Here is a 17,169-nt window from a genome sequence, read left to right as displayed (position 1 = left end):
ATGAAACAATTATAATATTAAAATATAAAAATAATGTATATTTTAATATAAATTATAGTACATTTTGTGCCACCAATTTAGTTAATAAATGTAATTTGTTTTCCAATACTGATTGAATTATAATTTCATTGCCACCCTGCAGGCTGCGCGATTAATGCGCTGTGCTTAATCGGCCCGTGGTTCTAATGTGTAGTTAATTGTTTGCACGTTTGCAAGGACAGGCATTTTAGTTGAATGGATTCGTTTAAAGCCTCAATTTTGCTTTGACCCAGATTTCCTAATAATGGGATTGTCGCTCTTCGCAAGAATTAGCTTGTAACCGCGCTCAAATTCCACAGAATTGTCATCTGCGGTCAGATAAGTATTCGACTCAGGAGTTTCAACAGATGCTGCACCGCTGGGCTGTCAACTCAGGGATTTATAGGAGGCAGGTTCCCGGGAGCGTTTCAGGTGTTATCAAATAACACGAGATGAACAAATTGCCCACACTACCGTATGAGCGGACAGGTCTGTCTGACCTGCTAAGTGTTTGCAGCATTTTCTGTTCTCAATTCAAACCCCTGTCCGCTAAGCAAGAAGCGACGTTTTCACCGCATCCATTATATTCAGCATTAATTATATTTATTCATTATCACGGCACAAGCATAATTATGAATTGCCCTCCTTCGTTAACGCAATTACACCACCAATTAATGATCAACACTATTATATTTCCAATTTACATTTGAGTGGTCAAATGCAATTAATTTAACTCGTTTTGCTATCAAATTCATTAAATATATTTTTGGACGTTGTTTAAAAGTTATTTGAAGAACGAAAAAAGTTGTAGAGGCGACTCGGCGATTCTGTGATTTATCCATGCATTTCTGTACCACTGGTTGCGGAGGTAGTGTACATTGGAAATATGTACAGTATCTCGGTCTTTCGCCAAACTCAAGCCTTCGTTACGCAGATTGTTCCATTAAATCCAAGCCGCCCGCGGGTTTTGTAGCAACACACATAAAAGTTGCTGGTGAACGCAGCAGGCCAGGCAGCATCTCTAGGAAGAGGTACAGTCGACGTTTCGGGCCGAGACCCTTCGTCAGGACTAACGTCGTCGGCCCGAAACGTCGACTATACCTCTTCCTAGAGATGCTGCCGGGCCTGCTGCGTTCACCAGCAACTTTGATGTGTGTTGCTTGAAATTCCAGCATCTGCACATTTCCTCGTGTGTACAGTAGCAGCTGGTATTTTTGTGAATAAAACACATACGGCATAGAGTTAGTATGTAATATGCAAAATAATGTGATTGTGCTCGTGTGTGTAAACGAAGTGTGCGTGATAGAGACTACTAAAATTCAATACTTTTTATTTACTCATAAGTAAATAACTGACATTCCTACAGTCATGGGATAATTCAGAGCCCAAACCCCCCGACAAATCTCCACCAACGTTTCAGTGATGTTACCGTCCCGCTGAGTTTCTCAGACGTTTTCGGCTTTTATTGCAGTTTACATCACAACAGAAGTTATTTTCTAAAACCTTTGTACAGTTCAGTCTCCAGGCTGAGAAACTGCTTCTCTGCTCCTTAGTGGTCAGAGTCCGCGAAGGTTGTTGGCCCAGATGTGGCTCGTTCGTTCTCAGCGTTCTGACCCGAATTTACCCCAATCTGACAGACCGAACCCGAGTCCTCCATCGCCGGGACTGGGCGGCAGGAGGGTGAACACTCACTGCCTGGATTGACACAAATGCCCCCCGCGAGCAACACTCATGGTTGTCTCCATCATTCCACGGACGGCCACTTCAGAAAGTGACCCCAGTAATGCATAGGACGGGTCTGATCTAATAGCGATGGGATGTTCTATCCGATTGGACTACTTGCGCTTTGTGGAAAACGTTTCTGCAGACAAATTTGACCATAATCCACCAGGAAGTGGTCGGCATTGAATTCATCCTGTCAGACTGCATACCGGCTTGATCCAAGGAAGTTCGGGATCATCTCACGGTGCGACAGGGAACGATGATCTGAGAACCTCTCTCATATTTACCGTGGCGCGTTTTCAACCTGGTTATGTTGTTGTTCGTCCTTCGTAGTCGAAGATGACTATGGCTTCAAAGTCAAATGGGAGATTGGTGGCTGTGGGTCCGGAGGTGACTGATGAGGCCAATCCGGGCCCTGAAGGCTCGCCCACATGTGGGACACAAGTGGGTGGGTGCTGTGGTGGCAGTGGATGCTGCTCGGGCCTTGCGCACAGCACGCTTTCGTTGCGACATACATCAAAGTTGCTGGTGAACGCAGCAGGCCAAGCAGCATCTAGAGGAAGAGGTGCAGTCGACGTTTCAGGCCGAGACCCTTCGTCAGGACTAACTGAAGGAAGAGTGAGCAACTTTCAAATCCCTTACTCACTCTTCCTTCAGTTAGTCCTGACGAAGGGTCTCGGCCTGAAACGTCGACTGTACCTCTTCCTATAGATGCTGCTTGGCCTGCTGCGTTCACCAGCAACTTTGATGTGTGTTGCTTGAATTTCCAGCATCTGCAGAATTCCTGTTGTTTACGCTTTAATTGCGTCTCGATTATACCTGGTTATACAGTATCTTATATCCGCTTCCTTCCTAGGGGCTTGGGTGCTCAGCTTGGGTTCAAATGTCGTGCCACTCAAAGGCAGCCTTCCACAGAAAGACCGGAGCCACTGCTGTAGCTTATTATTATTTTTATATAGTTCAGAAAATTACCTTTTGTGCATGATAAAATATATACATAAAGAAAAGAAAACTGCAGGTGGTCAGTACAGTACGTGGTGTAAATTTAAAGAGAGAGAGGGAAAAAACGCAAACGAATATAGCACCACCGCCACGACGTGGCCCCCTAAGGTGCCACACCTTTCATTATACGAGGGGCTTCCCCACCCAGTTCCTGACCCTCCGTGTACGGTAGCAGAAGGAGCCCACACTGTGATCCTGCCGACAGAGTCAGCAAAGCCCAGCAGGCTTGAACGGGCGGCGATTCCAGTGACCCGGTTAGAAATTGATGCTTGCAAAGTGCCCAGAGAGTTGTGCGGAATAACAGGTAGAAGTGGTGAGTGTAGCGAAAAGTATCAGTTATCTCAATCACTCCATTATGTAAGTTCAGAAACTTCCATAATGGTGTGAATGGAAGTAAATAGGCGGGCAACCGAGAGATTGGAGTAACGGGGCAACAAAGCTACCAAATGCAGGAAATACTCAGCATGTCGGACGGCATCTGGAGAGAAAGGTTCCAGGCTTGACACGACAGCTGCAGATGCTGAAAATGCGGAGCAACACCTGCAGTGCTGGAGAAACTCGGCGGGTCAGGCAGCAGCCATGGAGAGGCCACATTCTGTGTCGAAATCCCTGGCCCGAAAGGTCGACTGTCCATGTTACTCCATAGATGCTGCCTGACCCGCTGAGTTCCTCCAGCATTTTGTGTGCGTTGCTCGAAGTTTCATGTTAATCATTTCTGGCGTGAGTCTAATTATCTGACACATGGGCTATTCTCTCTCTATCATACTTGCTCCGGTATTCTCTGTTTTATGATTCCAGTACGGGTGTTGATGGGTGAGAGACTGCTAGAATTTTGATGACAAGACTGAGAGGAGAAAATCCTGAGGCCGACAGTACAACAGTTAAACCGAGAGACAAAAATAACCGGTTGAAGTCAGAGGCCCAAACCCGAGAGCAGCACAGCGGAGCTCGGAGATGGAAATACTACAGGGAGCGATTAAAGACTCTCTCTAATTTGAAATATTTCCCGTTCCGCGGAGGCCGCGTGACCCGCTGAGTGAGTGGGGGAGCCCCTCGGACCCGTCACGTCGTGGCAATGGTGCTATATTCGTTTGTATTTTTCCCTTCCTTTAAATCTTTTTTTTATTTTCAAGTTACTACAGGTGATAAGTTCAGGGAAAAGTCTGCAGAGCGGCAACAAAGTGGGGACAGAGATTGACCTCCTTACAGAAAGCTATGCCACGGATCAATGTTTGACCGAAACAGTACTTGGCTCTATTGAACGTGACACGCATCCCTCGCCACCCGCCTCCAACTTTTCTCCCCCCACCCCCCGAAAGACTCCCGCGGCAGTCGGCTCTCTGTACATGTTACTGCTTTGATAGAGGACGTATTGAGTTGAATTACTGCGCATTCCGCCAGGAATCTGTTAGCGTGTCCCAAACAAAGGTAGACGATAGCCTCCTTAGCGGACAATCAATGGAGCCTGCATGACAACAGGCAGAAACAAAAGGGTGAGCAACAGGAGAGAGGAGCCACGTCTGTGGGCTTGGAGCCTGGCGTCTCTCCCCTCCTCTTTCTTTCAGGTAAATGACTGAGGTGCGTCTAGCGTAGGTGCGCAGGCGCGGGCCGCCACAACTCCAGTCCGGCGGGGCTGGAAGAGGCAAAATACCTTTGGCAGTCGTTCGGGCCGGGCTCCCAGCATGTCGCTGATGGGGAAAGTGGGCAGCTGGCAGGTATGTGGTCTCAGGCCGGCAACCCCCGTTCGAGTGGTAGAGTAAGGGGCGTTGGGGATGGTCTAGACGCCAGCTGCGCGTTTCAGGGGAGGGCTGAGGGGAGGGATTCCTGACAACTTCACCCTCCTCACCCGCCCCCAGCCCACAGTTCGGGGCAGAGGACTCATTATTCCAAGAGGAGCGGAGGACCTTGAGAACGGGAGGGAAATGAGGAGGACACTGCCCGGAATCTGGTGGGGTGCAGCGGCCTCGCAACCATATATCCTTGGGGTTGGTGGCCCCTCACACGCTAACATCCCCCCCCCCCCGAACCCTTCCCCCTTCTCGTTTCCACACGCCAGCTCTTGGGAGAGAGGGATGCCCTTCATCTCCGGATACCGAGACTTGCCGACATCCCACGAGCGGCGATCCCCCCATACGGGACAGCTCGCTTTGGAAAGCGCCGGCGGTTTCTCGGCCTGCGCTCCCCAGCGACTCCTGCCGCGCGCGGATCGTAGTTTTGGCAGCCCGGTGAGGGGAGGGAGGAAAAGTTCCTCCGCTTTCCCTCCAGTGGCGGGGCAAGGGGAGGGCGTGCGATTAAATAGAGTCCCGGTGCCTGCAACATGCTTATTTAAAATAAATTTAGAAGTAACGAAGTAATGATAAAAAGCAACCAGTTTCCACGGACTAGCAGCTTAGCTAGGGGTTTACCGCTGCCTTACCAAGGGTTAGCCTGCAAGCACTCAAATAATCAGCAAAATGATTACTGTACCTGTAAACGTTACTTTAATGAACTAATAGTAATATGTTACTTTAGTTCATGGTGTTAGCTCTACGCCTGGATGTTCAGACAGGTTGTGGCTGTGAGTGTACAGGGTTAATTGATGACACACTATTAATAGTTTTAGGGATCATTTGCGCTCAGTGTCGAAGTAACCCATTAATATAAAGCGCGTGTATGTCAGTGTGTGTGGAGGAGGACTGGATGTACTGGGACAGGACTGAAATATTCGCCGATGTGATACTGAGATTTTTGTGTAGTCATACAGCTCAGAAATAGGCCCTTCGGTCCTCCACGTCCCTACTGACCGTTAAGTACCCATCTATAACTATTCCCATTCAGCGGCGCTCTAACTGTCGTCAGGTTCTTGGTCCGGGTATTTCTTAAATACAGTGAGAGTACCTGCCTCCACCGCCAAGCAGTGAGTCCTTACAGTTCCATTTCGCCGTTAGTTGGATTGTTACTATCCGGAGACATGGACAGGTGATAAAGTTTGAGGCTGCGCTACCCCGCAGCAGTGGTGAGGATTATGCGCGGGGGTGGGGTGGGGGGGGGGGAGAACATTTTCATGCAGTTTAAAGTTGGAAAGGTGGACGATCGGACAGGTGTGATTGTGGTGGACAGACAGCTACACGAAAGTGAGATCGCATATTATGTAATAATCCGATGTGGCTGGATCTTGCATCGGTTGGCGCACAGTTTTGGTGACGGGGATAGTTTAGTGCTTTTGCTTATTGCAGGAGGTGACGGTGCGGCTGGCGGGCAATCTCCTCCTTTATCGCTTAAAAATAGGATCAGTCTTGATTTAAAAAAAAAATTCCGATTAAAAAGCACCAGATGACGGAGGTCTGGATTTCAGTCTTCTCGGCGGGGGTCCAGTTATAGTCAAAGCTTTAACTGCCCGAGTTATTTCGTTAGCAGCTAATGAGGATGAATTTAATGAGTTATTGGGAGAGCCGTGATGTTCACGAGGAGTAGTTTAAATTGCAGCATTTCAAAAGGGGCAGAGACTGGAAGGAGATAGGGCGCTTTTCCTGTGTTGTGGTTTATGTCACTGCAGCCTGCAGAGTAATCTTGAAAGACGACAGGGCAGAGGAGGAAATTATTCGTTAAATACCGATCCGAAGAACCATCGCGCTCTCCGTAGAAGCGGCAGAGAAAATCCAACTTTTGCTTCTATATTTGCGGTTGCTGCCTAAACTATACAGAGTTAACCCAATCACGAACCGCGTGATTTCAGTTCGGCGCATCTGACTCCTTGGTGAATACTGTAAAATACAGTAAATGTAGGAGCGGCGCATCGCGGTTGTAAATGTAGGGACCATTTAAACAACCCTTGCAGAAAGTTGGCACCTCCTTAAAATGCAGGATAATTGTGAAGGGTTCGGCGAGAATTTATTTTGTAGGATTCACTTTTGGGGTGGTTCAAGGAGATTCGACAGTAATTTTCAAAAGGATATCGGATAGATATTTGAAAAAAGAGACATTTGCAAGAGGAAAATGCACGCGGATATAGGGCGTTATGGACTGTTTCTTTCAAATAACCCCAAAGGCAAGATGATCCGAATTGTCCCTTCTGCAATGAGATAGGTACAAAGGAATTACCGGGCACTTAGTCTTCAAGTTTGCTGTCTCTTTACTGAATCGATCGTTCTGTTTTCCTGACGCTTGTTAATAAGAGAAAATAGATCTATATCAATCCCAGCCTTCAAGCATTAGGTTGACCAAAAGTTAAATGCGGCAAACACTTGACAATCTGCTGGTGAGCTCGCTTGCCAGGCACTTCCGGTACCTTCGTTTTTAAATTTCCGATTTCAGTGTCTGCAGTTTTTAATTCTCAATGAACTCGACTGCACGTTGGGGAAAGGATTCCATCCACTGTTTTGTGAGCAGCCTAACTCTTACGTTAACTTCCTGTCCTCTTTATTCATTTTTTTTCCCAATCATTTGAAACGCCTTAGTTACATCACGCTTCATTTTTCGGCACTGGAGAGAATTTGAACGGCTCTGTAGATCTTAGTCTCGGTAGCCCCAGTATCAAATGCCCCAGTGACCCCCCACTTGTGTCTGGTGCCCATTAAGGAACGCGGTGCTCCAGGTATGTAAAAGGGATACATCTTTCTCACCTTTACTACACGGTTGTCTTGAGGCATATTCCATTATTCCTTTCAAATTATCTTTTATGACTGCCCGGTGGCTTTCAGTGACTTCTGTTACAGAGGGAAATCTCGCATACCAGGGCTTCCCCACGTTTACCCGCTCTCTGGGGAGCGAGTAGATCCCCTCGCTGACATTGATAGTCTTGTCCCCGCTTCGGAGTAAGGCAGACACAATATGGATTAATTAGCGGTTCATATTAAAAAGTAAATGAGTCGCGTTTATTAGAGAGAAGGCTGATGCAGTAGAATTGGTTTAATCAATGAGAAGGAATTACAATCCCCGTTCAGACTCCGGTGTAGATAATCTCCCACACTTTAATAGTTTCATTTACACTGAAGTAACCTTGAGAAATTAACTGGGCGCTGGTTGATTTTCCATTGGATCAGTAACAACGTTCTCAGGTTTGTGTTGAGATGTGCTATTGCGATTCCAGAAGAATCCGAACAGCCCTCCCACTAGAAATCCCTTTCATGTTCATGTACTGGGCCGTTATGCCGACGTGACCAGGAAACTCGAAAGAAGTAAATTTATTATCAACGTGCATATATGCCACCATAAACAACCCTGAGATTCATTTTCTAGCCGGCATTCACAGTAGAATCAATGAAAGACCACACCGTCAAGACGGACAAACATCAATCTGCAAAACATAAACCGTGCAAATACAAAAACATAATAAGAATAACAAATAAGCAATAAATATCGAGAACCTGAGATGAGGAGCCCGTGAAGTTCAAGATAGCGCTGGTGAAAAACGACGACTCTTTGCCGGAAACTAGCTGTCATTTATATGGCCTCCAAACTCTAAGCTAATCTTATCAAAAGGATGGATGGCTTCGCTAATTTCATTCTCCAGGTAGCTGCTTTGATATTCCTGGCTGTTTTCTTGCACTTTTGATGCGATTCCTAGCCGGGGCAATGCCGCTCGTTAATGGCTCAGTTTATAATGCACTCCGAACATTGTCCAGGAAAGTCTCACCCTGGAGGAGGCATCCGGCACAGTCTGCATTTACCATCCGCTGATCCTTCCCTGGATATACGTCTCCGGGTTCTTGAACACTGGCAGTGTCATGTATTTTATTTCTGCACAATTCTCCTTCTACAGTCACCATTCACCCCCTTTAAAGCGCAAAAAGTTAGCAACACAGAGCCTGTATGGGTAACCGCAGAGTAGTGAGATCGCGGTATGTAAAACACAGAACAGCACAGTATAAAATAGATAATTGGGTTTCCTGCCATACAGTCGGGGAATATATTACTGATACAAAACAATATAAAGCGATGTCATTTATTTCAGGTATATAAAGCAGAATAATATCATGCATGGAAACATAGCGCGGTATTATAGAATACTGTATAACAGTACAAACAATGCGTGGTGTAACTATGCGTAATGTTGTATTGTCTCATACAATTTAATGCGGTAGATGATGGCATCGTATAATAAAAGTAAACACAATACAGTCTAATTCAAGAGATATTTTACAAAATGTATAACATATAGATAATTGTAATAGTAAAATATAGAATGCAATGTATTGAAATACAATGTAAACATGGACAATGTAATAGACCATAGTCCACAATTAATACGATACAGCACAGGGCGTGAGATAATACTACCCATTGTAATTACTACAATGATCAGAGTTCCAGTGTTTCCGACGCGTTTCCTAATTGAAGCCACTCCGCTCTAGTGTAGTTCCGAACATTGTTTCAGGGAAGGTGAGCATAAAGTGTCCGAAGACGGGAGAGTTCTGCTGAAACGCTGAAAATCGATGGGCGGATCCAAAACAGTTGTGTGTGTGTGTGTTTTTTAAAATTTTAAATATTGTTTGCGGCAAATTCTTACGTTAAACGGTCGTTGAATTAAGTGCGTTTTCGGTCAGTATTTAAACTAAAATTAAGTATTTGGAAGACACAATACAAAAGGGAGGAACCTGATTACATCTCCAGTTGTAGATCCAGGAGCGATAGTTTCAGTTTCTCTTGCAGTAGAATTCGCCATATCCCAGCAACAGAACAAAAGCGTTGGACATTAAACATAGGGCTGTTTATTATGACAAGAATCTTTATATAAATAATCATACAAGAAAAAATAAACGTAGTAAGCGACTAACAAATTAACACAGCGAATTCTAGGAGATGCTGTTTCAACATTTCAGAATCTTACCGCCGCCGGACTCTCAACGTGAACGAATATGGATGGGCTATTTTAATATCAACAGATATTATTGTTTAATATCAACAGTTCGAGCCTTTGGTTTGACAGCCAGAATAGGCTGGAAGGTGGGAGTTGCGGACGGAAAGGTCGAACATTTGTTACACGGTATTCCCAACTGCGGCGAGGCTCCTCATTGCGAACACCTTATTACAAAACATGTGAAACGATGAGGCGGAGCTGTTCCACTGGTTACTTCCCGCGAAGGAGAAGGGGTTCGGAAATTGATTCCTGCTGAGTATTTCCAAATTGCCAACATCCCCTCATTCAGCAACCCTCCATGACAAGAGGATGCTAAGAGGTGAAGTCTGTTGTCTAGTACTGAGATCGGGGACAGACTCTTTGCGATCACTTTACCATTATTTGGAGTGACAGTTGACTAATCCGCTCACCGGCTGCAAGAGCCTGTCTCAAATGGGACTGGCGGCGAGCTCCGCCTCACGGCTGCCTGCAGAGGCGCCCGGAGACAACGGCAGATCCCCGCGGGGTATCTGCAGCGGCGGAGCCGGTCGAGAATGAAGCTTCTTGCTGGCGGACGATGATCCCGGGCGAGATGGGGGTCACACCTGACAGGCAGCCCCCGACTGCGTACCACTCCAACACCGCAGCAGCGCGTCACATCAGGCTCGGGCGGCCAATGGCACGCCTCCTTTCCACCGGACCAATTTGATTGGTCGGGTTGGAGTGGGTGTAATCGGCGTCACTGGCACCCTGCGTCACCCAGGGGGGCGGAGCGCAGCGCCGGCTTCCGCCCGCTGAGCTACATACTCATTGTAGTGCCAGCCGGAGCTCATTGACTGTTAGAGCCGACGGCTGGCGGTGGGAGATTTCACGTCACCTAGCGCTCGGTTTGGCTTGCCTTGCCTTGCCTTGCCAGGCTGGGCTTCTCCTGAGTCCAGTCCGCCGCGGAACGAACATGCTGTGGAAACTAGCCGATAACGTCAAGTATGAAGAGGACTGCGAGGTGAGGGAGGGAGACTCACTGCAGGCTGTGGGGTTTTCGCTAAGGATATTTGGAGATAACTTATGCCCCTAGTGCTGTAAAAATGCTGGTGAAATTTCTTGTCCCGATTCGCCGCGAAAATGGATTGATTGCCCTCTGGTTGAGTACTGCAACCAGGGGTAGTTTGAGCTGTCGACTGTAGTTTTTTTAAGTATGTTCCTTCATCTCTGCATTAATTCACGTTTTCTTAAGACTTTTGTGGTTTACAGAAGTCCTGTGTAGTTATAATTTTTGAGCCTGTTTGCACGGTTTCAGATATCTTTTCCAGAGGTCAGGTTGGAATAGTTCTGTGATGGGGATTAATGTTTCCAACAAATGAAACTATAAGCGGCCATTGACGTACCGGGCCAGTAAAGTTCTTCTTAAACCGACTCGAAAGCTGGCGAGGGGAACCGGGGGCCTGAGTGTTGTAGATAGCCCTCCAGGGAGCGGGAGTTCACCAAGTAAGGCCAAGTAGCCGACCACCCAGCGTGAAGGGGCCTAAGGGTAACCACCTGGGTGATACCGACAAGCTAACGTAGCGGGACAGGACAGGAAGTGAAGAGAGTGAGCCAGCGGTAACCCCGCTCGTCCCCCGGAGATCGGAAGGCGCTTCATTGATACCGAGCACTGGAGAAACCGCATATGCTGATCTGATAAAACACCCGGAGAGCGAGAAGGACTCGCCGGGTCGAACAGCGTCCGTGGAGGCAAGAGGTGCAAGCTGGCATTCAGAGTGAAGATTCTGCCTCCAAAGGTGCTGCCCGACCTCATCAGCTCTACAGAGGTCGTCTCAGAGGCGTTGAATCCTATCACTGCATTACACACCATAGGTTAGCAGTTATTTTAGTTCTAGTTTCTCACAATCCCTGATGGACAAACCACGCTCTTCCCGCAAACAAGAGAAAATCTGCGGAATCTGGAAATCCAGGCAACACACACAACGCTGGAGGAACTTAGCAGGCCAGGCAGCATCTATGTTAAACAGTGTGGTCCACGTTTCGGGCCGAGTTGCTGAATTTGTTTTTTTTTGTGTCCCAGGAAATCGTCCAATTAGTTATAACTATTTTTGTTACTTTGACGTGATATGCAATTGAAATTATGCAAACTCGCTCCCCCCTCGCCCGAAAGCTGGGGGCTCGAAGTGGCTGTGTTTGCTCTCTTCATGTTCATCCTCATCTAAAAGCCCCGTCCAGGTGCCCGGCAGGAGACTTGGTGGTGGGGTGACGCGGAGCGGTGAAGTCGGCGTCACGCCTCGCCTCCATTGTAATCCCCTGGGCGTCATTCACTGATGGCCTGGCGGACCGCGGGTATTGTCGGCTTCCGAGCGCTCCATCCTGCTCGGCGGCTCCAACAATATTCCTCCAGCGCACTGTCTCTTCGCAACCATGTGCGGCTGAACGGCTGCTATCCAGTCGCAACTGGGCTCTATTCTAATTCCACGTATTGTAACCGTACACAAAATGTTTTTCTCCACCCCCCCCACGCCTCCAAATGCTTAAATCGACTCACGTAGGATTCATAGAACATTACTGTACAGGGTTAATCAACCCACGCCGACCTATTATAAATTTAATCCAACCCTTCCGTTCCTCCTAGCCCTCCGGTTTTCTGGCATCGCTGTGCCACTCTAAACGTCCTTAGAATATCAACCACCCCTGCCCCTGGCAGCGTGTTCCACGTACACTGACACTCTCCCATACTTTCGTCCAATCGCCTTAAAATTATGCCCCCTTATATCGGTCATTTCAGCCGTGGGGAAACAGGTCTCCACTCGATCTATACCTCTGATCTCGTACACCTCTGTCAAGTCGCTTTTCGTCCTTTTGAATGTCTACAACTCCTTTATCACACTGTATCCGGTTTACAATTCTGGAGAAATTTTACAAATGTTTTTAATCATAATTCAAATGAAAACTTGCAATGGTATCTGGGCAGTGATTTACCTTCAGAAAATTTCATTTCATTTCAGCATAAAATTCAGTAACTAGAGCAATGTCGCTGGTTATTGCCTATTACTGTAATTCGCTTTTGATGTCGGATTATTGGTTGCAGAAAGTGATCTAACCGTTCTTGTTAGATATAGTTCGCATTTGTGAAATTATTGAAGGTTGTGTCTATTAGAATCAAAATCGTTGAGCATAAAACAGGCTGTTTAGCCCAAGTTGTTCACGTCAACCAAAGAACATTGAATAACAAAAAGAGATTATTGTCTTATAGTAGGTAATTTAATTGAAATACCTTTAACTCCAGTATTATAGTTCTGAACGTCGACAGGAGAGGGAACCGAGCGTGTTCATCTTGGGTGTACGGGTGGTTAGAGTTTAAAAAAAAATTGGATGCTTAATTCCCGGAAAATGGCAGTCTTTCCTATTTCTGCTGTAGCTCCCACAGACTTCGCTTTAATTCCCATTCCCATCTGCGAGCGAGATTTTGATCTGGGAATGGAATTAAAGATAACTGCGCACTTTAAGTGATAAAGTTGTATTTAAAGTGAGTGCAAACCTCGCGGATGCCCAAATGTAGTCGAGCACAGAAGGGATGTGAGCAGTTAAGTCAGGATGCTGGAAAGCCTAGCAGATCAGGCAATATCTGCGTGTAGAGATTTCGGGCTAATGACCTTTAAGTGCGATGCCCTTTACGGTCTGTCTGTTCGTGTACTAGGGTTCAGATGGGCAGTAACCTGAACGTTTTGTCTCTTCAGGACCAACACGACGGGAGCAGTACCGGCACGCCCCGACTGCCACAGCTCGGGGCAGTCACCCAGCACCTGTACTCCTCAGCGCCTCCCCTGTCTCACACCCCCAGCTCCGACTTCCAGCCGCCCTACTTCCCCCCTCCGTATCAGCCCCTAACCTACACCCAGTCCTCGGAGCACTACTCTCACCTGAGCGACCCCTACTCCCTCAATGTGCTGCACCACCATCACCACCAGCAGCAGCAGCCGCCGTCGCAGTCGGGTTGGCCGGGCCGCCAGGGTCAGGAGACGGCGCTTGCTCATCACCAGCGGGTAGGGGCGGCCGCGCAGCTCTCGGCACTGGAGCCCAGGAGGGAGATCCGCCGCCCAGACATCCACATCCCGGGTAATCATCATCTGGACTCTGCGCTGGCTGAAAACATCAACATGCAGGAGGTCGTTCACACTATGGAGGAAGTACCGGTAAGAGCAGTCTTCATTTAATTTAGCCGTTTAAGAAACAAGCTCAGTGAGGCAATTTCCTTATTTATTCCAGCGCCCCCAAACCTCCAGGAACAGAAATGGTTCTAGATTTGGATGCAGGGGGCTTGTATTTCTTGGTGAGATCAGTCTGATGTCAATTAAGAGAGAGCAGGGCAGTCGGCCATTCACTGTTGAATTAGAATATTAGATGGCAGGCTGTCAGCCCTAGCTGTTAATTAAACGGGCCTCATGCACCAATGGCAAACACATTTTACACGGGAATAGTTTATTTTCACCCGGGTGGATTATTAAATACTAATGTTTACTAATCACTTCTGCTTATCCTCTCAGCGCATCATTACAATTGAAAGTACTCTTGGGGAATGAGTTAAATCTAATTTAATTTGGCAAACTTTATCGCTGCGTAGGAGCCGATCTTCCCCTCTTAACCAATGCTAAAGTGGAATTATTTTCGCGGGTGTAAACGAGTAATTTGTCCACCTCTGACCGGGAAGTATTGTGTGTCTGTGTGCGTACCAAAAAGTTAGTTTTTGCCTGCTAGGAGAGCTACTACTCTCCTGTCATTCCTGCAGGGGTTGGGATTTTGTGGGGAAGTGTGCGGTGGGAAATCACTGGGATTATACATTATACATCCTATTTGTAAATTGTTTTATGACCCAATTAAGGTATTGTTTACTCTGTTATTTACCTTCATTTCAGGTCTTCATAATATAAATATCACTACGACACGCCTATATTTCCCCAGAATATATTTTCTCTTGCAAATATTTAATTTTTTTAAAAACAAATTGACGTTCACATTTTGCATCGTCATTTTGAGGTTTCGGATGTCCTTCCTCGTTCAAATATATTTGACATTTTAAAAAGTACATTTTTTGTCACTGACAAGTGGGCCCAGTGATTCCTCTTACGCTCGATTCGATGTAATATTCTGATAACTGGAAAAAGTTGAGTGCTAAGGGGGAAGGTCTTGTTACATCAACGGCGGCCAGCAGCATGTTGGACGCTGACATACAGCGGGGTTTTGCAGCGCGGAGACGGCTTAAATGGTGATTTTTTTTGGTTTGTTTCAGCACGCTGAGGACTCCAGCATACTCGTACAGGACCACGGAGTAATCAGAAAAGGTAAGGACTACCTTCTGCGGAGTCGCTTCCCACCCGTTCATTCCTAGTTTCCGGACTGGCGGCACTGTCGGCCTGTAAAGCTCCAGTCATTTCCTGAGCGGTTCCGAGGCAGTGTTAATGAGACATTTCCAGCATGAGGAAAATCCGATCGGATGCGGGAAAGAATCTAACTTCTCCGAATTTGCCTCCCAACGGGTTATTATAAAGCCTTTTACGTTAAACCGACTTTTTATAGTACAATTCAACTGTGCTCTTTCCGAATGGAAATAGACCTCAGAAATGAAGCATTTTAGATAAAGCACCCTCACAGCGCCAGTGACCTGGGTTCGATCGCGACCTGGGATCGTGTCTGTGGACTTTGTGCACGTTTTCTCTGTAGCCGGACGTTTAACTGATCTCTGTAAATTCCCCCTGGGGTTGAGGAGCCTTTCACCAGAGGGTCTGGAATTGATAGATGTGTCGGCATAGTCGGGGAGGACGTGTAAGTGATCACTTTTAAGCAATGTTTGAGCAGAGTTGTGGAGCTGCACTGTGTGACAGAATCAGAGGTTTTGCTGGCTTTTATCCACCCCCTCCGCACCCCCCTCCTACCACGCTGATTTCCTTTCAATGGGCTGTAGGCATCTGAGTTGCACGGTTTGACCTGTTGGCGTATAGGTCTTTATTAGGAGTCTGGTTGGGGGTATGATAATTCTATTCGAGTTTGCTGGCTTTTAATTGAACTGGCAATGACAGTGCACAGAGCTTAGTGCTTGTCTCTGGGAAACCGGAACTTGGATTTATTTAATTAGTTCTTCGGACACAGGACGGGAGTTAGTGTGAAACCGGTGTTACTCCCTTTTGGATGAGCCTAAAAACCACTGGCTTTTACAGGGCAATACTGAGAGCAAGCCTAGAGGAAAAAGGATGTAAAACTGGCAGTTCTGCGTCTTACTGACTGGGAGTATAGATTGGCACGTCGGTAGCATAGTGGTTAGCTCAACGCTTTACAGTACCAGCGACTCGGGTTCTATCCCCGTTGTTGGCGGTAAGGAGTTTGTATGTTTTCCCCATGATCTGCGTGGGTTTCCTGGCTGTTCCGTTTTCCTCTCAAGTTCCAAAGACCTGGTAGATTAACTGGTCATTGGTCCCGTGATTAGGCTATGATTGAATTCAGGGATTGCTTGGTGATGCAGTTTGACGGCTGGAAGTCCTATTCTGCACTATGTCAATAAATAATTTGATTCTGGAGTTGGTTCAAAGTGATTAAACTGTGATCAGTTACTCTCCCAGCCAACCGTGGTATACGGAGTTGCAAACATTTTCTGATGAAATATTTAGAAACTAGTGTTTAACCAGAAATGGCAAACAAGTACTTTGCCTAAAGTCTTTCTAGTATAAAGATATTGCTGCAGCTTAATCTGTCGTCAGCCAGGTTTATTATCACTAGGGTGTGTTGTGAAATTTGTTTTTTTTTGTCAGCAATACACTGAAAGACACGAATTATGAAAAATTACTACAAATAGTGTAAAGAATGGGATAGTGCTTGGTTAACTCCACCTAGTGCGTGTATTTAAAGAGTAATTTAATCTGAAAGACTAATTATATGACAATATTGATGGCTTCAAACGGTGTCTCGATCTAATCAAGTCGCTGCCCTGGGCTGAAGCCCGAAGACTGGAAGCCTGCCCTGGAGTCGAAATCTGCAAGTGTGGGCGAGATGGAGGAAAGGAACTTGTTTTGTTGTTTTTATTGCATTTGTGTTGAGTCATTCTGCCGAGCATTGTGGATATGCTATGTTGGCACCAGCATGTGTGGTGACACTTCGCGGGCAACCCCAGCACATCCTTCTGTGTGTTGGTCGTTAATGCAAATGATACTGTATCTTTTGTACATATGATAAATCTGACTTCTGCTCCTATTTTATGGATGTTTGTATGACATATAGCTCCAGGGTCATGCTCCCAATGGGTTTTTTTTTACCTTTTTTAGTAGGGGTTCTTTTTCTTTCAAAAAAATATTCTTTATTTTTTCTTATTATTGATATATTGCTTAGCTTTGTTAATCAGTCATTTGCTAATTTAATTCATTGGTACATATTGACTTGATTACCTTAATGTATTTTTGTTGATCTTTAATAATAATTAATAAAAAAAGATTTTAAAATGACTTCTATAAAACCAATGGGTGAATTGTACTTCAGTTTAATGCTGGTGTTGATAGGAACAGGGTTCTGCTTGAGCAGTTAATTTCAGCCAATTTAGGAAAGTTCCAAAGTGCGTTCCTGGAACTCATTACTTTGCT

At 46.3% G+C, this 17,169-nt stretch overlaps 1 protein-coding gene across 2 annotated transcripts in view; it reads left to right on the top strand.

Moving 5' to 3' along the window:
* Window positions 1-4,411: 4,411 nt before the first annotated feature.
* The window catches only part of tfap2c (transcription factor AP-2 gamma (activating enhancer binding protein 2 gamma)), a 58,700-nt gene continuing 45,942 nt past the window's right edge, over window positions 4,412-17,169 (top strand). Inside the window, exons 1-3 of one of the 2 annotated variants that reach the window (XM_063041552.1) lie at window positions 4,412-4,457; window positions 13,285-13,740; window positions 14,835-14,886. In XM_063041552.1, coding sequence (XP_062897622.1) covers window positions 4,425-4,457; window positions 13,285-13,740; window positions 14,835-14,886 — 541 coding nt within the window. In that variant the 5' untranslated portion in view covers window positions 4,412-4,424. Of the gene's footprint in view, window positions 4,458-10,393; window positions 10,563-13,284; window positions 13,741-14,834; window positions 14,887-17,169 lie in introns of those variants that run through there. The other variant, XM_063041551.1, reaches the window with a different exon arrangement.

This window comes from Mobula hypostoma, chromosome 2 (assembly GCF_963921235.1).
Source record: "Mobula hypostoma chromosome 2, sMobHyp1.1, whole genome shotgun sequence".
Lineage (NCBI taxonomy): Eukaryota > Metazoa > Chordata > Chondrichthyes > Myliobatiformes > Myliobatidae > Mobula > Mobula hypostoma.
The sequence above is the reverse complement of the archived record's forward strand: the minus strand, read 5'-3'. Positions and strand labels throughout refer to the sequence as shown.